The sequence below is a fragment of the Pteropus medius genome, unplaced genomic scaffold, assembly GCF_902729225.1.
Source record: "Pteropus medius unplaced genomic scaffold, Ma_sr-lr_union100, whole genome shotgun sequence".
Taxonomy (NCBI): Eukaryota; Metazoa; Chordata; class Mammalia; order Chiroptera; family Pteropodidae; genus Pteropus; species Pteropus medius.
In genome coordinates, this window is record NW_024354502.1 from 4,216,000 (window position 1) to 4,240,322 (window position 24,323).

The 24,323-nt window shown below is 37.6% G+C and overlaps 1 protein-coding gene across 9 annotated transcripts; it reads left to right on the top strand.

Annotated features, from left to right (window-relative positions):
* Positions 1 to 1,481: 1,481 nt before the first annotated feature.
* ZHX1 (zinc fingers and homeoboxes 1) lies at positions 1,482 to 23,287 on the top strand. Of its 9 annotated transcripts, none has more exons than XR_005650922.1 (5): positions 1,567 to 1,705; positions 7,625 to 7,741; positions 15,319 to 18,172; positions 18,550 to 18,646; positions 21,687 to 23,287. XR_005650922.1 is itself a non-coding variant. In XM_039853878.1 (5 exons), exon 4 carries the CDS (start codon positions 15,548 to 15,550, stop codon positions 18,167 to 18,169), a length of 2,622 nt encoding a protein of 873 aa, XP_039709812.1. In that variant the 5' UTR covers positions 1,567 to 1,705; positions 7,625 to 7,741; positions 11,772 to 11,907; positions 15,319 to 15,547; the 3' UTR covers positions 18,170 to 18,172; positions 21,687 to 23,287. The 9 variants fall into 9 exon arrangements, 6 of the variants coding, with proteins under 6 accessions (XP_039709811.1, XP_039709812.1, XP_039709808.1 ...); XR_005650923.1 differs by having other exon boundaries at positions 18,550 to 18,617; XR_005650924.1 differs by lacking the exon at positions 21,687 to 23,287 and adding an exon at positions 18,807 to 20,226.
* Positions 23,288 to 24,323: the final 1,036 nt, after the last annotated feature.

The window sequence follows — 24,323 nt, forward strand, 5'->3', positions numbered from 1 at the left end:
GAGGTTCTCAGGGGGCTATTGAAGTTTTGTGGGGGAGTTTTTGTCCTGTAGTTCTCATATTGGTGCCAAGTTATTTATTTACGTAGTGAAAAACATGATCTTATAATTTTTTATTGATATTAGCATAGCATGTTAGAATAAACTCTTTTTTCACCTTTATATTATTAGAACATTGGTTTCTCGAAATTATTGTGTGGTTCACATTTTCTGTGTATTTAATTCCAGGAGAGTAAAGTGATGGTAAATCTTTGTAAATATAGAGTGTTGAGTATGGCAGGATTGAGTACCTCTTTTTACAGGATCATTAAGCTTTGCTTGCTTCTGCTTCCACAAGTTCCAGGATTCCAAGATGAAACATATCAATAAAAAGAAGCTGGTATACACTGATTTTAACAATCGGGTTTTCACTTTAAACAAATTTTAGGATTAGTGCGGCTCAGTGGCACACTGCTGTCAAAGTACAGAGGGTCCATGACCGGGATAGGGGTGGGGGATGAACATCCAGGCACCGGAGTTCTTTCACGTCCAGGCCCGTGAATCTGCAGAGTAGCTTGAAGGGTGAGTCGTTTCTCTTTGCTTTGGTTTGTACTTTTCTTCATTTTAAAAATCATGTGGGGGTGGAGGGGAAGGGAGGTGGGGAGGGGCAGTGATGACATCCAGTTTTCCCCAAAGTCGGTCCACAGCTGGCCTCCTTTGTGGCGCTGGTTCACATTGAAGCTGTCCGGATTAGGAGACCTCGGCTTGCAAATAAAGTGCTCCAGAAGAACGGCTCGTGAGGGGGAATGGAGGGCTTTTGGGGAGCCGAGGGAGCAGGGCGGCTGTTTTGTACGGCGGTCCAAAGTGTGGTTGAACTGAACTTTTGGTGTCAGCAGGTAGCGCTGCCACTAATGGTGGAGTAGGGACCAGAAGCAAGAAGAGGCGGGGCGGCAGTTGACAGGAGGTGGGGCTTCGAAGTAGAACAGAGACAAGCCTCGGGAAAGCGAGGTTTCTATTGACAGCGGGCGGGGCTTCCGCTGAAAGGGGGCGTGGTTTGGACAGATCTGCCACCAGCGGATGGGGCTTATGATGAGAAGGGGCATTTCTCACGATCTGGCAGTGACAATAGGAAGGCGGAGCGCTTGGTGGGCGTGGCCACAACTGACAGAAGGGGGGCTGTCTTCTGGATAGACCCGAGTGAAAACTAGGCTTCTGTAGATAGAGGGCGGAGCTATCACTGGCAAGGGGCGGGACCGTTCCGAGACCTGGAGAAGGCGGGCTTCTGTTGACGGGGGCGGGGCCTCCGCAGGCAGGGGCGGGGCTTCGGTTGACAGAGGGGCGGGGCGGCTCCCTCCTCCCGCGGTGCGCCAATCCAGGGGGCAGAGGCCCGGGTCGAACCCCAAAGGAGCTGCAGGGTCTGGGAGTGGAGAGCCAGGAGCGGTGTGGTGTAGGGGCGTGCAGAAGGCGCGCGCGCGGGCCCCGCCTCGGCCGGCTCCTCTCCGCCTCCCATACTCCCCGCGGGCCGCTGGGGCGCGCGCCTCGCCTTGTACCCTCACCCTCGACCCTCCACGCTCCGCCGGGCCCGCTGAGCTCCAAGGCCGTGTGCCGGCCCGCGGAGCGGTTCCGGGTGTAGGGTTCACAGGTCAGAGTTGACTCCCTGAAAAGTGCAGCCGCTTTGAAATGCAAGATGGCGGCGGCGGGGCGCTGAGAGGCGCGGCGGCCCCTGCAGGTAGCGGCGCGAGCCGGCTCCGCGACGAGTCGGCCGGGGTTCCCCGGGGCTGCGGGTGGGAACCGGCAGCGCAGAGCCCTCGGCCGGCGCGGCGACCCGAAGGCGAGCGGCGCGCGGAGCGGATGGAGGAGGGCGGCCCCACGGTAGCGACCCCGGGGGCTGAGCGCGCTCGCGGCGGTGGGTGGCGGGGCAGACCCCGCGCGGGGGGTCCGAGGGGGAGGGATCGGGCCTGCCTGAGGCGGCATCGCTGCGGGGGGACCGACCCTTATCCTCCTTCGCGCGTTTGGGGTCTCGGTGGCCGAGAAAGGAGCTGGGGGGTGGGCTCTGTAAGGGAAAATCTCAGCCTACCCCCTGCCTACGGGAGGACTGAACAACTTGGGGTCGTTGAGGGGAGTGAAAACCTGGGTGTCCGGGAATTGGGGGGGAACGCCGCAGGAATGGAGGACTCCAGAGGGTCGTAGGGGGAGATCGGGATTCCTGCCGTGCAGGGGCGTGTGGCCTCGTGGAGAAAGTAAGGAGAGTCTCTTGCTGGAGCTGAGCGCACTGGCATTGGGATTGTAGCCCCGGGAAACAATTCGGGGAAAGCTGTACCTTACTTCGGAGAAGGCTGGGCACCCACTTCGAGGCCAGGCCGTACCCCCACTTCGGGACGAGACTCAGAGTTGAGTCCTTAAGAACTATATTACGGTTTGAGGAAGCCCTGGGACTTAGGGTGAAGTTAATTACAGAGAATGGAAATGTTATCGGTCCCTCGGAGGAGGGAGATGGGAAGGCTGACCAGGGACTGACTACTCCAAGCCTAGGGCCTAAAGAGAGCAGTCTAATTCTTGCGGGAAAGGAAGGCTGGACGGAGATGGCAGAGGAAGCGGGTCTAATGGCAGGAACGAAGAGCCCTGGGGGATGCCCTGTCCCTGTATATTTCCACCAAAGTTCTTGGTAAAGGGACTTGAAATTCTTTGTTATAATACGTGTCCCCCCCGCCCCCACCACCGTGGATAACAGTCAGGAAAGAGCAAAACCTCGGAGAAGGAACAGGTACCCTTCGATATCCTTAGCTTAGGTTAGTGAAGGATCGAGCTCTGGCAAGACCTGAGTGAGAGACTCGGGTAGGAGAATTAGGAAGCGGGAAAGGGATGCATAGAGGAGGACTATAGGGAAGAGATTGGGCAGAGCGGGAATTCTACAGCACTGTTCTGTCATCTCACCCCAGCTCTAAAGAAAAACAACATAAGAGGCTAATTTTTGCGGCGGGGGTGGGGGAAATGTAAGGAAAGGCTAACTGATGGGGAAATCATATTGTGATTAGGTTGGAATTCCGTGTAACTTGAAAGGAAGAAACAGTTCTCTTGGAGATGAAGAGGATAGCTGAAAAGGGAAAATCACAGGATTGGGAAATAGAGTGGTTCACAGTTAGGAAGGAAGAAGCAAGCAGCTTTCCCTTAAGAATAGCGACTATTTGCTGGCTTGGAGTGTATGTGTGTAGGTACCTACATAAATGCACCTTTAGATTTGTTGGTATTGGTCATTGTTTCTCAGTCTTTGTCTGAAAGCTTCAACTTGTGTTTCATGAATTATCTTTGCTTCTGAAAAATTATCCTGAAAAGGTCGTTTGTTTTTATGCCAGCACTGAGGATGAATGGGAGTTGGTTCTAAGAGGGATATTAGCCCTAGTATAGCCATAGATTTTTTAAATTATTATTATTTCTTAAGTAGGAATTCAGAATCTAGATTTTAAGCAAAAGAAATGTGAGTGCTGCCAAAGACAATAATGTAGTAACAGAATGTAAAAGAAAAAGGGCTTTCATAATATTTTTTTCTCATTTTTCCCTCTTTACTCTAAGCATTTTAGGGCTAAGCAGACTAATTTTATGCAAAATAAAATGTAAATTCTTGGATCCTTTCAATATAGAAATGATAACATTTCATGTATCAATGAATCTTTTTGTAGAAGAACCTCTTCAAAATGCTTTATTTAATGATCAAGATGAAAATGAGGAAAAAAGAATTAAGACTCGGTAACTGATGACAGCTATGATTCATACAGATTTCTTGAACCAGTCTACTATTTTTAAAAGAGCTTTAACATCTTCAGTGGAAATGTTTTTTAAAACACATTTCAAGTATAAACTAGTTTAGAGCTGCACATTTGGAACACTATTTTACATGTGTGCTGTTCTTTGGTTTCCCCAAAGCACATGTAGCTTTAGTTTTATATTCAATTCTGAGCAGATTAGGCGGGGTGAACCAGAGTGACATTGATGCCAGATGGTTTGAAAATATGCTAAGGCTGAAAACATAAATGTGCCTGTGCTGTGAACGCTCATTAGTAGATGTCTTTCCCTTTTAGCAAGCTGATTATTTCACAGAATTTGGAGGACAGTTCATGAATGATGTAGCATTTATTTAACTTTTAATGATATTTGTATTACAAGTTCTTTTTTAAAAAATATGAATAAAGTTTTATAATTATTGATGAATTTAATAGGTGAGATGGTTAATTTTGGAGAGTTTCTCCCTTTTGTTTTATATTTCACATTAAGACTGAGGTGATGTTATGATATATTATACATTTTCTTTTTTGTAATGTTGGGCACAATAATGTGATATTTTGGACTAGTTTATTTTAAATTATAGCTTTATACTTAAATGAAAGTACTCTTAAATTTATGAAAATAATTATAGATGTAGCTGAGGAAATAACCTTTTTATGGACACATTGTGGATTTGGGCTCAAAAGACTCTATTTATTTGAACATTAACAGTATTGAAAGTTAAGTGCCTAAGCTGGTTTCTAATCATGTATCATTTCAATAAATCCAGGGAGGGGTTTGGAATTATCTATTGCACTATTTATGGCAATAGCCAGTATATAGCATGTTCACTTTTACGTCTAAATTTTTTTAACTTAAAATTCTTTAAATCGACCTATGTAATTTCAAAAGTAATTTAAATTACATTTCTTTGAAGGGAAAAAACTATGATACCAGCCTTTGAATAATAGCCAATGTTTTCATAATATTGCTGATATATTTTATTATATCCTTGTTGTTTTGATATATTTGTAGCCATGAGTCACTAGAGTTGCATGACTGAAGTTGCTGATTTAGATTACTAATCAAGATATATATTTGAGTTTACATTTTGGAGATCTGTATTTTATACAGTTAATTTTTAAAATGAATATATATGTAATTTTTAATGTAGTTGACAGGTTTCGGTCTTAAAGAATACTTAATCTTTGTAGTTTATATAATCAGTATTCCGTAATGTATTTAAGATGTATAAAAATGGTCTTATATACCTTTGGCCTAAACAAATATGATGATATACTTTGGAAAAGGAGTATACGTGTGTAGTTTAAGAATGGCATTTATTCAAGGGAAGCAAAATTGACTAACTCATTTTTTATGCAAGATTTTTGTTTTCAGCTTTTAGACTTAAATTTTTAGAAAATCACATTGTCAAAACTTATTTTAAAAATTAAAACATTAAAGTGGTGGACATATCATGTGCATATTTATAATTTTAAATAAAATAACAACTTTGTCACTAAATTTTAGTGATTTCGTATTTCCCATAGGATTTCTGACTCTCTTGTTCTCCTTCCTAAAGGTCTTTCTTTCTTTCTCATTTTTGGTTGTTGTGAGGCATGGAAGGAGATAGAAAGATTCTGATGTTTCTAAGCATTTCACTCATAATTACATTTTTATTCTACTTAGTTCGTTTCCTTTTACCTTCCAATATTGTCATAAAGAAGAGTGTTGAAACTTTGCTGGGCATGGACTGTACTTGGGAGTGAGGAGGGGTGAGAAAGAACAATTCTCTTCATTACTGCAATAATGTTTATATAAGAGGTTTGTTAGTTTTATGAAACACCCCTTAAAATGTGTCATAGACAAATGATTCATCTTGAAGCTAAGGTCAGAGAATGTTGGGGAGGGGGTGTAAATTATAATTGATTAATGTCTACCTGTTAAAGCCAGCTTGTTCTAGCTTTGCTTAATGTGCTCAAAGGTATGAAATGGAACATAAAATTGATTACTGCCTGGACTTTTAAAATATTTGATATTGTTTCAACATTTAACAAATTTTAAGCGAAGACTTCCTTTGCTGTACTAGTTAAATACCTTGAATAAAAGAAAAATCTAATTGTGGACTTACTAAGTGCCAAGAAATATTCCAAACACTTTACATGTGTTATTTATTTCAGTCCTCACAGCACCCTGTTAAGCAGGTACTATCATAGCCACATTTACAGACAAGAAGTCTATGGCACAGGCAGGCTTAGTCACTCGTCTAAAGACACACAGCTATTAAATGACAGCTGGAATGTGAACCCATGCGGTCTGGTTCCAGAGCCCAGGCTCTTCATCTTTATTTACAATCCATCTTTTACAGCCAAAACAGCTCATCTGTTTTATTATAAAATGTACATGGTTAAAATGACGTCTTTAATTTGAAGTTCAGTCTAATCCTAAATTTTAAAAAGATACTGTGAATTAGAGAGAAGTGTTCTAAAGTAATCCCAGTATCAGGAACTGAAATAACGTCAAACAAGTACGCTTTTCATCCAGAAGCATTGAGGAGCCCGTTCGTTGCGCCTCTAGTTTGTCTTGTGCCTTTACATGTATGTCTGGGCAGCTCTTCTCAAGAGACTCTCATTCAGTAAAACATCTTGCAATTACTGTGTGATTTAAGAATGGATCAAGGGGTTACCAATTTCCTATAATATTAATAATTCATTTTGGAAAATAACCTCCCCTGTTTGGCAGCTGTTTGCTATCTTCTCTTCTAGTCCACATCCTGTAGATGGATGGCCAAGGAGTGGTGGAACAAGGAGATACCAGGAAATGAAGTTGTAGAATCCCAGGCTGCAGATATAACGGGATGCACCACTGTGCCTACCAGGAAAATGCTTTTATGCTTTTCGTGAAAATAGTGTAACTATTCAACCTAAGCTTTAACTTAGCCTAGAAGTATTTCACTAAAGGACTGATGTATTTGCATTGTTTCTTCACTTAAGAGGGCTCTTTGTGAACTTGTATGTAATAACAGCAGGAACAAAGGATAAAGTTTGGGGGGGGAAGTCATCTTCCTTAATATTCATTCACTATGGTTTACAGAGTTTCAGTGTTTAAAGAGCAGCAAAAATGCTTCGACACTTTAAAAGCATTATTTACTGTTATTTAATAAGAGAAACAGTTATAATTTTTATTAAATTTTCCCGATTGGTTTAACTCTGAGTAATAAACCACATTTTTAGACACAAATTTGAGTTTTTGGAGAATGATTTTCGGTTTGTTTGCTTGTTCAGTTTAATTTTTCACAATGCACTGATTGAAAGGCCATTTGTTAGTAGCTTTCTTGCAAAAAACAAAATAGTGAAACATCAGTCATTTTATTAGATACCGCATGTTTTAGGGGTAGAGTACTACTAGTTTATTTCAGTAGTATGGGCTTGTTGCCAGCATTAATAATAATCCACTGCATTCAAATTAATACGTAGTAAATTAGGATACAGATATCAGCAGGTTTGTGTCAACAGAAAACAACTCAGCTTAACTAAGTTGTCTTTTGTAACGTTTGTGTGGTAATTTTTTACAATTCCCAATTTCTTAGCTTTCTTATGATGTTCTGCATATATTCACATTTTGAAAATTTTTTATTGAAAATAGTATAATAGTGACTTGGTTGTTTTACATAATATAAATAGAATTTTTTAAAGTGTAGTTTTCAATTTTTTATGTTTTTTACTAATATTGGGTTTGGCATTTGGATGATTCAAAGTTTCTATGAGGAAGTAAAATTTTTTTTTCAAAATTACATTTATTTTTAAAAAGCCAAGGCATAAACTTTAAAGTTTCCTAACTAAGGCCAAGTCATATATAGACTAATAAAGTGATATTACTTTTTTTGTAGGAGATGGCAGATAGGTACTTGGGACCTGCTGGTAATGATGGCCTGAGCTAAACACCTCCTAATTTGAAGGGATACCCTTCCGTGTCAACGAACAGAATGCTGAGGAAGCTATGGCAAGTATGTGTTGGTTGTTCTGGTAAGGTAAAACTCAGATACTGAACACACTCACTTGAGATCCCATGATGCTATATTTGGCAAAGTTTTAAAAGCTTTTCTTAAAAAAGCAATAGATATATTCCTAACACTTGATAGAGAAATGTACCTTCAAATTTTAAAAGTATAAGAGTATTGGCTGCTTTTCATTTCAAAGGAAACAGCATCACACTTCATAGTAAATCAGTGTAGTATATTTATAATTGATTTTTCAGTTGGTATTTGCGGAAACCCGTTGTGGGTCAGGCACTATACTGGGTGCTGTGGCGACAGTGATAAAGACAAATGAAGGTCATGAGGACAGAGACTTTAGTGTAGGGAAACCGATCTAGAAATTTCATTATTCTTTTGCCTATATCCAGAAAAATGCTTCAAGAACAATTCCTAGAAATATATTTTCAATATGTAGTCTACTAGTAATAATTAAGTATAATTATGAAATTAGGATATTAATAGTTAATTGCTTTGATTTAGGCGAAGCATCCCATTATTTAAATATTTGAATATGTTATGTATTTACTTTTATATTTTATTTACCTGATATATATTGGCTTTTATAAGAAGCATTAGATGACAAACTATACTGTTTGAAATATTTATACTTTAGTCCAGTTGTTATTTTTGATGATTTCAGAAAGAACTCAGAAAGATTATATAACCATTAATATGGTGGTTCACTTTCATTTTGTAAAAATTGATGAGTCCACAAGTTGACATTACCAATCTACTTGCTGTTATCTTTCAAAGTGTTAAGGTTTTTTAAAAAATGATTATATTTTGAGTGAAATAGGTAACAGTTACTTTATTTTATAAAGGGGGAAGATAACGGACAGATGAATGGTTTTTCAGCCTCTCAGTGATAATCTCACTTGGAATCAAGAATAGCATTTTTGTGTTAGACTGTGAAAGACTTAACACACCTCCTTGAGAAAAGTAGGGGAAAACTATTTTCAGCAGAAAATTACTTTTGGATCATACAGAATTTAATAACAAAGATAGGAAATTTCATGATAGTGCTAGTCTGTATATCATTCTCAATATGTTACATACCTACGGACATGCCAGCAGAAGGTAGGAATGTTAGTGTCCTAGAGAGCTTTTAGAAGACATTTCACCCCTCAAATCTGAGGCAGAGCTTGCCAGGAGAAATCCATCCAGCTGGGATTCTTTTTTTAATCTTTAGCAACATGAAGGTAATGATCTGAGATTTTAGTCATTTTAAAAAACATTTGCCGTGGGTTCAAATTTGGGTTGTCACATTTCTCATTTAATTTTTTTCAAGAACTTGACTGTTGTTTCTTAGTATTTTTACATTTTAGCTTTGAAAAATGCCTCAAGCGTGTAAAGGCCAAATGTTTTTGTTTGCTTTTTTTAATGAAAAAAAGTATCCTCTTGGATCCCTTTTTTTTTTTTTTTTTAGTTTACATAGTAGATATCCTTTGTTTTAATTTGATCCCATTATTCTTCGGTCCTACTACTATTTCAGGCATTCTTTGATTACAGTGAATTTGTAACTTTTAGTTTGAATACAGACATGTAAAAATAAGTATTTTCAGCTGGCTAAACAGAACTCTGACTCAGAGAGGGAGAAGTGAAACTAAATGGAATACATATTCCAAAGGATTCTCAGTTGATGTTTTAGCTACTCGAAGAAGAGTTTTATTTAGTTGGTACTAGGTCAAAACTAACATGATCCATAAAAATTATAGTTATATTCTAAATGTTGTTATTTGACCCAGCGTTGGTGTAAAAAGCAACGTTTGTTTTTATTCACATAAAATCTTATCAAAATAACATGCTTTTGTGGCTAAGTAGACCAATAAACTACTATCTGCTAATCATTTAATTTGAAGTATAAGACGGCCAAAAAAATAGAGGCTTGGAAATTCAGTGTAGTTATATGCAGTATGCTCTGCTTAACTCTAAACATTTTTGGACCTTTGTTTTAGCATTAAGCATAGAAATGAAAATAATCTACTAAGTTTTATAGTGCATTACCTCAAGGACTTATATTTTAATCCCTTTAAAAATGTTACACCTTAAAAGTACAGTTTTCTCCTAGAACAGAGAAGTAATGATTCTAAGTTCAAAATTGCATTTGCTATCTTTTCAATAACTGTGCCCTTTTCTACTGAACGTCATGGCAAGACTAATTCTTTGAATGAATTTATCTCCCTTGTTTCATTCTTACATAGTTCACAGATTTAGATATACACCGTTCATACATAAAACTGATTTGTTACAACAGAATTATAGATGTTGATAAATATTTGTTGAATATTTATTGCTGTATTTTAATAAGTAGAATGTTTTATATTCAAGGATGTTTTAATATTCTAATGACTAAAGTAATTTTATTAGTAAGGATTTCACCCTTGATAGTAATCTACCGTAAAGCAAGCACAGTTGTTCTTTATAGCTCCTCTATAAATGAGTGTTTAATGAAGTAAAGTATATGTTATACTATACAATATAGATATATTCTAAAGGTTTTTTCAGCAGATATTATTGGGACCTTGATAGGCACGGTGTTGGACCACATAAGAAGAACTGCTACCAGAACTGCCCCAGATTTTTATACTGTAATGAAATAAATTTTGCTTTCATTAAATGCTTTTGTGGAGAGATACTTTGTTGTAATTATTATGATGAGTTAAGAATCATGAATTCATTAAGGAGCGACCTACCCTCAAGAAGAGCCAGAACGATAGAACCATGGAAACTGGCTTGGCCTGGATCACACCCTGGAGATTATGGGTGCTCTTGAAGGTTCTTAGAACCAGTCTGGTTCTAAGACCATGGGGCAGCAGCTCCAGAAAATGTCTGGAATACACCTGAGAGCTATACATGTCAGGGATTCCTGCCCTCACCCGCTGAGAAAACCTTAATGTAGCACATGATTTTGAACTTAATAGAAAAGTAAATTTGTTTCCACCTTGAGACAAATGACCATAGAAACAATTTAGTCTATTTGCAATTTTAAGACTGTGAAATATTGTTTGTTGTATTTTATAATAAAACAATGTTTTAACAATATTAGAGAAAACTTGTAAACACTGCACATAAAAATGTCACCCGTAATCTCATGATAAATTCATTTTTTTATATTCTCATCTAGTTTGTCCACATGCATACATATTTTCCCATAGTCATTTTATAATTAATATGCAAATTTTGTTCTGATTTTTAACAGTAAATGGATAAAAAACTTTTCTTATTTCTACTCAGTTATCATTTTTAATGGCAATATAACTATTGATTTGATCAGTTATTTTTTTAAACATATTTCTCTACTGAAAGTTTAACTAAAAATAGTTTTCAAATATAATTATGATTACAGTCCTGGATGCATTTAGAGCATAACTTTTCCTTCATTGGCAGACTTCACTGTACTTGAGTTTTAATTGCAAAGCCACTTAGCTACTCAGTTGTGCAATTGAACTCTAACCCTGTCTTACAGGTAAATAGTGCAAGGTTCCCCAGATTGATTTTGAGTTCTGTTTCTAATTGACCTTCAAATAGAGGATGTCTGTCAGCTAACGGTGATTTCTGTATGGCTATTCTGCTGTCCCAGCCCCACTGTATTTTAATGACAAAGGAGGTGAATTGAAATAGAAATTCTTAATTCCATATTTTTGACCCTTCTGCTTTTTTATTCAGTTTGTGTGCCTGGTCAGCTGATTAAGTTGATTGAGAAAGAAAAAGAGAATAATATTAAGTAAATAGTATTTCTTCATTCCCCAAAAGAATTTTTTAGAGATTGGAAAATAACATCAATTAGTTACCTATTGTGTATCGGTGTGTTTGAAGCATTTTAATTTGATCAGCCTCCGAGGTAGCTACCACTAGTATTTTCTCGGGGGGCAGCCTTCTCTGCTTCTTTCCTAGAAGCCCCCTGCAATGTCCTCATGTAGTTCCTGAAGCCTTCTCATTGCATTGATCGTAGTTATTCTAAGTAATTGTTTACTGCCTATTTTTCTTGTTCAACTGCTAGTACTTGGCAGACCAGAGAGAATTGGTCTTGGTCACTGCTGTATCTCGAGTGCCTAATATAATGCCTGGCACATGGTTGACATTCAACAAATAGTTGCTGGATGAACTTGTCGAGTTGAAGAATCTTGATTTTATAGGTGAGAAAACTGAAGTTGTAATGAGAAACTTTTCCGGTCACCTAACTACCGAATGATAGCGGGGACTGTAAAACTTGTGGTTTTGCCCTATATCACATTGTTTCTGTGAATTTTTTCTTCCGAGCCTAGATTTTTTTTTTTTTCATAAAAATAGAGTGATCGTACTGAGGTTCTTGGTTCTCCCCAAATTACGACTTTATAATAATGATGCCGAAGATGCCTTTGTTTGTGCTTTGGTCTGTTTTTAGGCTATATACTATATATTATAGTAGAATTGAACCATTGGACCAAATCTTGAGGCTCTTTTGGGATTTGCAGTCTCCCTTTAGAAATGTTAAGTAATATACCGACTCTGGGTTTGTTAGCAAAACATGAGCTAACAGTTTTAAGAGGAAAGCGGAAAGAGTCCATGTAGTTGGGTATAGAAGTGACCCGAGGTTGAGACAATCTAATGCCCAGATAATCAGATTTTTAGGCATTTGCATTACTGAAGACATTTTTTAAAAGCCTCTCTTTTAAGCAGCTTATTTAAATTCTATTGCCAAGACCAATGCTTTTAGAAGAAAAAGCACAATTGTGCATATACATTAAATTATATATAATGTATGAATATTTAATTTTCATGACTTCAGCAAAGAAATATTTAAGCTTGTAAAATTTGTTTATATCTACTTAAATTCTTACGAACCGACCGTTCTGAGTTAGTGATCTATAAAGAAGAGATGTACAAGGAATCATTTGGTAGCATATTCTATTTTTATGCTAGGTAACATAAAAAAATAGGTTTAACTCAAGAGCTAGAGAGCGCAAGACAATAAAGAGATCTTAGCTCATTTCTCTTCCGTATCTCTCATTAGTGCTGGCTACTCTGTTCTACCCTTGGGTGCCCCAGGCCTGCCTTCTGCAGTGAGACAACCTGAAAGGACACAGTAAAGTCTCTTTGGATTAATTCTGAAATTTCATGGCTCAGCATTGGCAAGCTGAGAAGGATTTTTGATAAAACCGATATATCGTCTTGAAAGTGTTTACATTTTTTTAAGGCAAAGACTTTCAGACATATCTCGGAACCCATCAGTGGTGGCAGTAGGGACTGTGGGATCCATGGGATGGGGTCAGCAGGTGGTTCAGCCTCTTTATGTCTCTAACCAGACAGCTATTTTTTTTTTTTAATCTATTTTGCAGCAGAGTTTCTCATAGAATTTTGTTAGAATAAAAGGCTCCCCTGCTTACAACAAAAAGTTTGAAAACTGCCACTTTCTGTAAATACAGTCTCAGGAAAAGCCTCTCTTTGACTTTTAGCTCCCCCCCCCCCCCCCCATTAAATATAATCTAAGATTCTAGCAGAATAACAGTCACAAAAGAGCTTACTCCCCTGCCTTTCAACAATTTTCATTCACTCTCAAAAATGTGGGTGCTGTCATTCATGTTCCTCCACTTACTTAAAGCTATTTGAGGAGTTCCCTGTTTCTAATGACAAAAAAATGATCAAACAGCTATGCTAACACTTGGAAAAAATAGTAGTGTCCCTATTGCATTGAATAAGAGAGATGGCATTAGCTTAGTTTATAACATTTAATTAAGAAATAGTTTTCAATTTCAGATTTCTTTATACTCCCTTAGATACCAAAGATGTTTTATAGAAGAAAAAAAGAATGACATCTTCGAGTAGGGATTTGGACTGTTGACACTATTATTACTAAGCTGATGGTCTTTATTTTATAATATGGGAAATTAGGGAACGGGGGCATTTAGTCTGACTTGCCGTCTGTTGCTTTGATCCACCCAGTGGATGTGTAATATGTATTTGAGAAATCCCAGTGAGGAAGACATCACCACCTTCAATAGGCAGGGCGTTCTCTATTTGGACAGCTCTGTTTCCTAAAAATGTTTCTTCCTTCGCTGGGTCAGTGCATCTCTTCATCAAGACCTGCTTTTGCTTTATAAACTTTGAAGTAAACTTTTTTTCTCCTCATTTAGGCAGGATAAGAATTATGCTAGTAAATGAATAGTTTTAATTTGTGGTAGAGCATAAGTGAGACCACTTACTCATTTATTTTTATTTGGTTTAAACTTCAGAAGCACATCAACTTTAATGGATTTAGGATCAAAATTTTAAATATTTTGGGTACGAAATTGTTAAAATGTAATCATATGAACAGAATGCACTTTTTCTTGATGATTCAAGATCATTCTTATGAATTTCAGCTATTGTTCTCTATGGCAATGCCCTCGGGGTATGTTGAGTTTTGTAGGATAGTTTTTCTATTCATTGTAGTTCAAGTTAATAAACATTTGGTGAGTCCCTGCTTCCAAGCTTGTATGTGAAGGGGACAGAGAAATGAATGAGAAGACAGCCAAGACAGTTCAGCTAGGAGAGCATTAGGTTAAAAATTTAAAAGTTCCTTGCCTCCATCCAGAGTTTCGGGAGCTTTGTTATATCTCAACAAAGCTATTACTTAAAAAAAGAAGAAAAAGAATGAACCACACACCTACAATGAGGATACCTGGAGTTTGGATAGGTTCTGGGCCAGAAATGTAACATTCCTCTATTACAATACAGTCAGTACTAGAAAATAAACTGGGGAGGGGTCAGGCCAAGGTACAAGGAGGCGTTGATCTGTAAGGCAGACAGATCATCGCACCAAGTGCACAAATGTGCGCTGGCCTGAGGAGCAGCCTGCACTGAGCGTCCCTAGAGCAGCAGTCGTTTCTGCTGTGCTTAAAGCACAAGGAAAGAGGTGTCAGGAAAATGAGATCGGGCCACTGCATGGCTTCAGGAGTTTAGACTTTATTCTTTTAGTATCGGCGACTTATCGTAAACTTTAAGTCAGGAGACTGATATGATTAGATATGTTTTACAAATTCGGGTAGCATTGTGGGAAATGACTGAGAATGATGTTTCTGAAATTTCAGTCATTCACAGTCCATCTTTGCTACTTGTGCCATATTTGGACGTGCTTTGGGGATGATGAAATGGACAAGTAGGAAGAAGAGGGCATAGCCGATGGATTGAATTTCTTACACACTTAATGGCCATAGCCTCTGACTATCTCTGTTTTTCATAGTTTTAAAGTTCCTCCCTTATTAACAGATTATCATTTCACATTGATAATAGTGTGCTTGCCAAAGCCGACTCTTACCCCCACTTCCTTTTCAATATATAGATGGCTGAAAAATCCAAATAAACAGCCTGGGTGGGGGCTGACTCATGAGTACAGTATATGACCTTCAGTGAGTTGGCTTGGAGACACTGTTTTGAACCTTAGAGGACTTTTTTTCTGGTTCCAGTCTTATTCTAGATTTTTATAACAGCCATCCAACAGCTTCATACAAGTCAAATATTAACTGTAATTTGTTTAAAAAGGTCCTAATCACTCATTTAAAAACATTTTCAAATTTATTTTGATGTAGGTGATTGGAGTTGTGCTTCAAAAATTTCAGCAGTTCAACAGTATTTATTTTATCTGCCAACAATAAGCTCTTTACTTGATTGCACCATGAAAAAGCTGCTAATGAGACTTGTTGAGCACAAAGATGAACTTGAAGAACCAAAAGCCATTGTTTTCAAATGAAGAATACTGAACGGTTTTATGCCTCGATGCTTTTTAATCACCACTGAGATTGTCCCCATAACATCAGAATGGCAAGCAGGCGAAAATCAACGACACCCTGCATGGTTCTTGCCAGTGAACAGGACCCAGACCTGGAGTTGATATCAGATTTGGATGAAGGGCCTCCGGTACTTACGCCTGTAGAAAACACCAGAGCGGAGAGCATCTCAAGTGATGAAGAAGTTCATGAATCTGTGGACTCTGACAATCAGCAAAATAAAAAAGTTGAAGGTGGCTATGAATGTAAATATTGTACTTTTCAAACTCCAGACCTAAATATGTTTACTTTTCACGTGGATTCAGAACATCCCAATGTAGTGCTAAATTCATCCTATGTTTGTGTCGAATGCAATTTTCTTACCAAAAGGTATGATGCACTTTCTGAGCATAATCTGAAATATCACCCGGGAGAAGAGAATTTTAAGTTGACTATGGTGAAACGAAATAACCAGACAATCTTTGAACAAACCATAAATGATCTGACTTTCGATGGTAGTTTTGTTAAAGAGGAGAATTCAGAGCAAGCTGAATCTACAGAAGCTTCTGCTTCGGGAATATCTATCAGTAAAACTCCTATCATGAAAATGATGAAAAATAAAGTGGAGAACAAACGGATTACAGTTCATCATAACTCAGCTGAGGATGTCCCAGAAGAGAAAGAGAACGAAGTCAAACCGGACCATGAAGAAACGGTGGAAAGTCCAAGTTCTTCAGCTTCTGAATCTAATAGCAGTACTTCCGTTGTCAACAGAATACACCCACACGCTGCCAGCACAGTGGTCACCCCAGCGGCAGTCCTTCCTGGACTAGCGCAGGTGATAACAGCTGTGTCAGCCCAGCAGAACTCCAATTTGATTCCCAAAGTCTTAATCCCCGTTAACAGCATCCCCACCTACAATGCTGCGTTGGATAACAACCCCCTTTTGCTTAACACCTACAACAAATTCCCTTACCCGACGATGTCAGAAATTACTGTTCTTTCTGCTCAAGCAAAATACACAGAGGAACAGATCAAGATATGGTTTTCAGCCCAACGTCTAAAACATGGTGTGAGCTGGACTCCCGAGGAAGTAGAGGAGGCAAGAAGGAAGCAATTCAACGGGACAGTACACACTGTACCTCAGACCATAACTGTTATTCCTACACACATTTCCACAGGAAGTAATGGCTTACCATCCATTTTACAGACATGCCAAATAGTTGGTCAGCCAGGCCTGGTCCTTACCCAAGTAGCTGGAACAAACACCTTGCCGGTAACAGCACCTATAGCCTTGACAGTGGCAGGGGTGCCAAATCAAACCAACGTACAGAAAAGCCAGGCGCCGGCTGCTCAGCCTGTCGCAGAAACAAAGCCAGCAGCGGCAGCAGCTCCAGCTTCTCAGCTTGTCAAACACGAAACCGCACTGGCAAACCCTGATTCGTTTGGCATTCGGGCAAAAAAGACTAAAGAGCAACTGGCAGAATTAAAAGTTAGCTACCTTAAAAACCAGTTTCCCCACGATTCGGAAATTATCAGACTTATGAAAACCACAGGCCTGACAAAAGGAGAGATTAAGAAATGGTTCAGTGACACGAGGTACAACCAGAGAAATTCAAAGAGTAATCAGTGCTTGCATCTCAACAACGATTCCTCCACCACTATTATCATAGACTCCAGTGACGAGACCACGGAATCCCCGACTGCTGTCACCTCGCAGCATAAACAGTCCTGGAATCCTTTCCCTGACTTTACTCCCCAAAAGTTTAAAGAGAAGACCGCAGAGCAGCTTCGGGCCCTTCAGGCAAGCTTTCTCAACAGCTCCGTACTTACAGATGAAGAATTAAATAGGTTACGAGCGCAAACCAAACTCACCAGAAGGGAAATTGATGCTTGGTTTACAGAGAAGAAGAAATCGAAAGCTTTAAAGGAAGAGAAAATGGAAATAGATGAAAGTAATGCAGGTAGTTCCAAAGAAGAAGCCGGAGACACTTCTCCCGGAGATGACTCTGGTGCGCCTAAGTCGGGGAGTTCAGGCAAGATATGTAAAAAGTCACCCGAGCAGCTGCACATGCTCAAAAGTGCGTTTGTCCGAACACAGTGGCCATCGCCAGAAGAGTATGACAAGTTGGCTGAAGAAAGCGGGCTTGCTAGAACAGACATAGTTAGTTGGTTTGGGGACACCCGTTACGCTTGGAAAAATGGAAACTTAAAATGGTACTACTACTATCAGAGCGCCAACTCCAGTGGCATGAACGGTCTGTCTTCCCTGAGGAGAAGGGGCAGGGGCCGACCCAAAGGAAGGGGAAGGGGCCGGCCGCGCGGGCGGCCCAGAGGGGGCAAGAGAATGAACAGCTGGGACAGGGGACCGTCACTCATCAAATTCAAAACTGGAACTGCCATCCTTAAGGATTATTACCTGAAGCACAAATTTCTCAATGAGCAAGACCTCGATGAACTTGTTAACAAATCACACATGGGCTATGAGCAGGTCAGGGAGTGGTTTGCAGAGAGGCAGAGAAGATCGGAGTTAGGTGTAGAATTATTCGAGGAAAATGAGGAGGAAGATGAAGTTATCGATGATCAGGAAGAGGATGAAGAAGAAACAGATGATAGTGACACTTGGGAACCCCCTCGACATGTGAAGCGGAAGCTCTCTAAATCAGATGACTGAAATGTAAGTTTTTAATCTGAGCGTATGTTCATCAGCCACATTTAGAACAGTCACTTTGTTTCTGTCATCTTCGTGTTTGATAGTTTTTCTAAAACAGTTTTTCTTTTAGTAAGAGGACTAGGTGCCGCAAGGATAGCCAAGAAATATATGATTATCATGTGTAGTCTGATTATTATGATTGTTATGTTTATTACGTAGAGTTTAATCCTGCTTTCATTGTTTTATATGGATTTTTTTTTTACTTTGTTTTAAGGGAAAGTCACCCATTCTCTAAGAAGGGAGACTGGTGGGCAGGGGGAAATTCACAAATACTAAAGATAACTAAAAATGTATTTCTTGCAACCCTCCTTCACTAAAGCTTCATTTTTTGCCTATTTAAGGAAAGAATTCAAAAACGAAAACTAAAAAGAAGGGGAAAAGTATACCGAAGGAAAGACTTGCAACAGGGGTGAGGAATGCTCAGTTTTAGGAAACTAGGTGAAAATGGGTATTTTTTTTATTCATCGTATTACCCTTCCAAACTATTAGACTTTTAACTAGAGTTTAAAATGCTTTATGTATTAAAATTATTCAATATTTTTTCTATTAAAAGCCAAAGGTTTGTTTTAGGCTATATATAAATTCTGTGTTTGCTTAGGTGGCATCTGTTTTTGGAAACTGTGATATAAATTATTCGTCTTGTAGATCAAAAGGTAAATAACAGATTCAATATTAAATCAGTTGCCTAAAATGTCTTTTCATTCTTTGATATAAAATACACCTGCTACCAGCAGAAATAATGTATTTGGTTAAAAATATCTTTCAGTAGTCATAAAAGTGCAAGTAAATATGCTTTAAATTTGATAGGTTTGGCATGTTCCTTAAATCTTAATTCTTTTATAGATCGGGTTCATTAAAATTTAACTATAGTTGCAAATCAGAGTTAAGACTTCAATTCTTAACACTTTTGTAATTCATAGTGTAGTTCTATTCTTTACTTTTGGTTTTGGAATGTTCCAGGATAAAACTCGTACTTTTCTAAAAACAATACAGGTGTCATGAAATGTTCGTTTATGTCTGTCTGTGGTCCAAGAGCATCTCATTATTAGAAATGACTGCAGTGTTGTCAAACTGTAAGGAGGGAAATGAGGTACAGAGCCTCGTGATCACATGAACATATTTACTTATTTCCTTAGCCTTTTGCATCCCTACCCCATCCTCTGCTTTTATGCTCCATTGATTCCCCAACGTCTTCTTCCCTGTTTTTTTTTCTGTTAAAACAATTATTTATCAAGCACTTAATATGTATCAGACACTATTCTTATTGCTTTGCAATCCTTTTCCAGTTTTCTTTTCATTAACTTTTTTTCAGGCAGAAAAACAATTGAAACTAAAAATGCACCTACTTTTGAATAAATCTCATTCCACATTATAGAGCATAATGTAAGTCACAAGAAATTAAATAGTTTTTATAGCTTTATCCTGAAGCAAAGCCCTCCTTTTGGTATGTCAGAAATCTTCCGGGCTGGCTTTCTTCTAACCCAGATGCATAAAATATTTTTAACAGGCTTTTTTTTTTTTATTATTGCTAAACACAAGAATGTGTACTTAGCCAAGATTAAATCAACAAATTTTTTGCCTCAATAAGTTGTTGTTGTTGTAGTGATCTCTGCAGTGATTTTGTAGGGAATTGCAGTCTTCTAAAAATAATGTGAACTTTTTTTGAACAGTTTAATTGGATCTTACTTTAAGTTTATGTGGATGAACATAAACTTATGTTATATATTAATACTGTAATGGATACTACAGTCAGAAAATTCACACAAAGCCACAGTTTTCAAAAACTTTTATATGTTATACATGTACTTTTGTGGTACATGTACAGGCTTTCCTTGCTTTTAAAATATACACAAGTCAAAAATCATAAAATGTATTAATTAACAAGTTATCATTGGCTTAAAATAATTTTTATCTTACAAAAGGATTCACTATAAGCTTCCTTTAGTTACTTTTTCATTTAAATATGATTTGACTTACAAAAAAAAAAAAGTAACCAAAACCTTTTCAAAACAGTTATTGCAAAAAGTTAGATACAGCAGCCCCCCCTTATCCATGGGGGACACGTTCCAAGACCCCCAGTGAATCCCTTAAACCGTGGATAGTACCAAATCCTATATATACTATGTTTTTTCCCTATATATAGGTACCTATGATAACGTTTAATTTATAAGCTAGGCACAGTAAGAGTAACAGAAATGACTAATAATAAAATAGAACAATTATAACAATATAGTGTAATAAAAGTTATGTGAATGTGGTATCTGTCTCTGTCTCTTTCTGTCTCTCTCTCCCTCTGTTTCTCTGTCTCTGTCTATCTGTCTGTCTCTCTTTCTCACTCTTTCTCACTCATAACTGATCTGATAACCTAGAGGGCTACTGAGTGACAAATGGATGGGCAGGTAGCAGATACAGCATGGATTCCCTGGACAGAGGGATGATTCACATCCTGGGCAGGATGTAGCACGGTGGCATAAGATTTCATCATGCTGCTCAAAACGGCACACAATTTAAAATTTATGTATTGTTTATTTATGGACTATTCCTTTCAATATTTGTGGACTGTGGTTGACCACAGCTGACTGAAACCATAGAAAGCGAAATCGCGGATAAAGAAGGACTACTCTACATCTATATCTTTCACTCAAGCCATCCCGTATGGCAGGTCCTCACTTAACATTGTCGATACGTTCTGTGACTTTAATCGAAACGATGGATAAGGAAACCAGTTTTACCAATAGCTAATTGACATTAGCAAGAATTAAGTTCCTGCAGCATCTCATCAATGTTATAATAAAATGTTATTTGAGGACCTGCTGTATATAAATAGAAAAAATATGTCTTTAGATTTCATAGTCTGTTTATTACCAATACTAACAATGAAATATGTACTTCCTCCTAATTCTTAATAAATTATTATATATAGGTGAAAAAATGTCTGTAAGCATATCTGGTATCTGCAGAACATATACATAGGAATTGTACAGAGATCTAGTGCACTATGTAAGGTATGTGGCAAATGATCTCAGTATCAGTGAAGACAGAGGATGTGTTTTCTTAGCTGATTTATATCACTTTTGTTTCTGAAAGTGTTAACCATTAAAATATGATTTTCCTTATTTATTTTTTCCAATTTTTAAATTTATTTTTTAAAGTATAGTTGGTAGACAGTCTATATTGGTTATATTAATTTCAGGTGTACGATGTAGTGATTTGACATTTTTATACCTTACAATGTTATCACCCCACTAGTTCGAGTAATCACGTGTCACCGCGCAAACTTATCACAGCATTATCCACTGAATTCCCCTCCTCCTTTTCACCCGTTCTCCCACCCCTCCCTTCTGGTGACCATCCCTTTGGTCTCTGTTTCTATGAGTCTGTTTTTGTTTTGTTTGTTTTGTTTTCAGATTCCACATAGAAGTGAAACCATACGGTATTCTTTAAAATTTTAGTTTTTTATTATGTTTTTCTCTTATAGCTGCCTAAACGTTGGAGGAGAATCAGTTCTTCAACTCAAGATTTCTGATTTACTGTGAATGGGCCCAATGTTTGATGACACTGAAAATGTTTTGGGGCATGCACATTCTCAATAAATAGGATCCCATGTACCCAAAAGAAATGGAACTCAATGTTGTGCCAAAGTTAAACTACTGCGGTTGGTGGACGTTCTGCAATGTAAATAGAATACTAATTAAAAAACAACTTGTAAAAATTGAAATTTTAATACAGTACATTTTTATTCTGATACAATGGAGACATTCTGATTCTAAGACTTTCGGAAGGGGTTTTATGACCACTAGAGCTTGTCCTCATATTTTGTCCAGCTTAATACTGTATGTCTAGTAAGATGGGCCTTATTGTCTGTATTCTTTGACATGTGATTAAGCTTATAGCTTTGAGTGACCAAACATATTCCAGAGTAAAAATTGTTAGAAACAGGCAAAAGGAAAATCCTGATTTATTTCTATGTCTTATTTATCAAGTCATGCACGAAGATTAAAAGTTGTGCATGGACTTATACATTTTCAGTGTAAGTGAAAAAATAGACTATTGACACATGTTGGAACAATAAGATTTTATGGTATTATTGGCCCTTAACGATTGTATCTTTCATTTGAATGCATTCATGGATACCACTATAACTACTTGTAATACTTCTGTTATTTTTCATTAGAAGCCGAATTTACTTTTTATTCAACTGAAGATAATAATGAAGAAGGAAAAGAAACTGGCGTAAGAATTTAGATAGGGTGAAACTCAAATAAATACTGTACCAAAAATGTGAAAAAAAGAATTATATAGTAAATAAATACTTACTGTTTTCTTACAATCATGGAAATCAGAAATGTTGTACAGGTGTCAGATCGGAATTTTCAAGAATTATGTTTCAGTGAAATTCTACTTTGTGTAACAATGTCAGTGGAGAAAAAAACTTGGAACTGCTCATAATGAGTTAAAAGTTAGCTTTTCACTCATGAATCACAGAAGCGTTAACTGTTAACTCTTGCCATATCAGGAGACTGAAAGTTCATGCTCATGATCTATAAAGACCGGTGCTGTTCATTCATGTTGGGAAGGACCCTTTCTTTGTGACTATTGGACCATTTTTCAAAATGTGCTTTCTTCATAAAAGAAATATTCAGTTCAATTAGCTTTGGATTTTTAAATGGTTTCCCCCCACCCCCCACTGAATGACCAGATGTAGTGGGCTTGGCCAGTTTATCTAATTTAATGAATAATAAATATTAAGCTCTTGTTTTTACCTAAATGTTTGTCAGCTAATGAAAATGTTATGAAAAAGCCTTGAATATGCATGCTGCTTTTCATTTTTATAAACTTTTTATTTTTTAACTATAGCTTTATTAGTAATTCCAAAATGCTGCAATTTAGCTGATTTCTTCACTCAGACAGCTGGCTTCGTGGGTGGCTTTTTCATACTACTGTTAACTTTTTTTAAAAGAAGCAATGTAAAGACTGTAACAATTTAATGCACTAAACTGTTCTTTCTTTTACATGTTTAAAAACTTCTTAAAGTACTCTGTATTATAATGATTAAATTGCTCCCTTTTTTAAACCATTGCTAATGTGGTCTGATTTTGTTTGTCAAAACATAATTTTTATGTTTTCAAAATTCAAAATGTCAAATATTGGACAAGTATGAAGCCTTTGAATATATTTGTTTCCCTGCAGCGTGTTAACTTTGTATAGCTGTAAATAACTATTAGTAATGTTCCCACCCCCTGTCTCTTTTATAGACTTGGAACTTAATTCTGCTCTGATGTTTGCTAGCTTTTAAATATATTTATTTGACAGCAAAAGAACCCTCTCCTGGTTGATTGTGTCCTTGAATACAAAATAAAAGTTAGCAGTGATTAGTAGTTTTCAGTGATTTCCCCCATTTTATTAACTGAGTTTTTTTAATGTAAAATATACATAACAAAATTTACCATTGTATCTGTTTTTAAGTGTATAATTCAATAATATTAATTATATTCACGATGTGGGACAACCGTTACCACTATTTCCAAAACTTTTTCATCATTCCAAATAGAAACTCTGTAACAGTTAAGCAACAACTCTCCATTTCCCCTCCCCCCAGCCCTTGGGAACCTTTAATCTACTGGCCGTTTCTATGAATTTGCTCATTCTTGATATTCCAGATAAATGGAATTATATAACATTTGTCCTTTTGTGTCTGGCTTATTTCATGTAGCATAATGTTTTTAAAGTTCATTCAGGTAGCATATATCAGAACTTCATTCCTTTTTATGGCTCAAGAGAGTGAGTGAGTGTGTGTATGTTTGTGTATACCACATTTTATTCATCTGTGACTGGATGGACATGGGTTATTTCTATCTTTTGACTGCAATGAACAATGATCTGAATTCCTATATTAAGTTATTTTGGGTATATATCTAGGAGTGGAACTGCTTAGTCATATAGTAATTCTATGTTTAACTTTTTGAAGAATGACCAAACTGTTTTCCACAGTGTATTAACCATTTTACATTCCACCAGCAACGTATAAGGATTCCCATTTCTCTGCATCCTCACCAACACCTTTTATTTTCAGTTTTGAAAATTATTATCGCAACCCTAGTAGGTGTAATCTCTC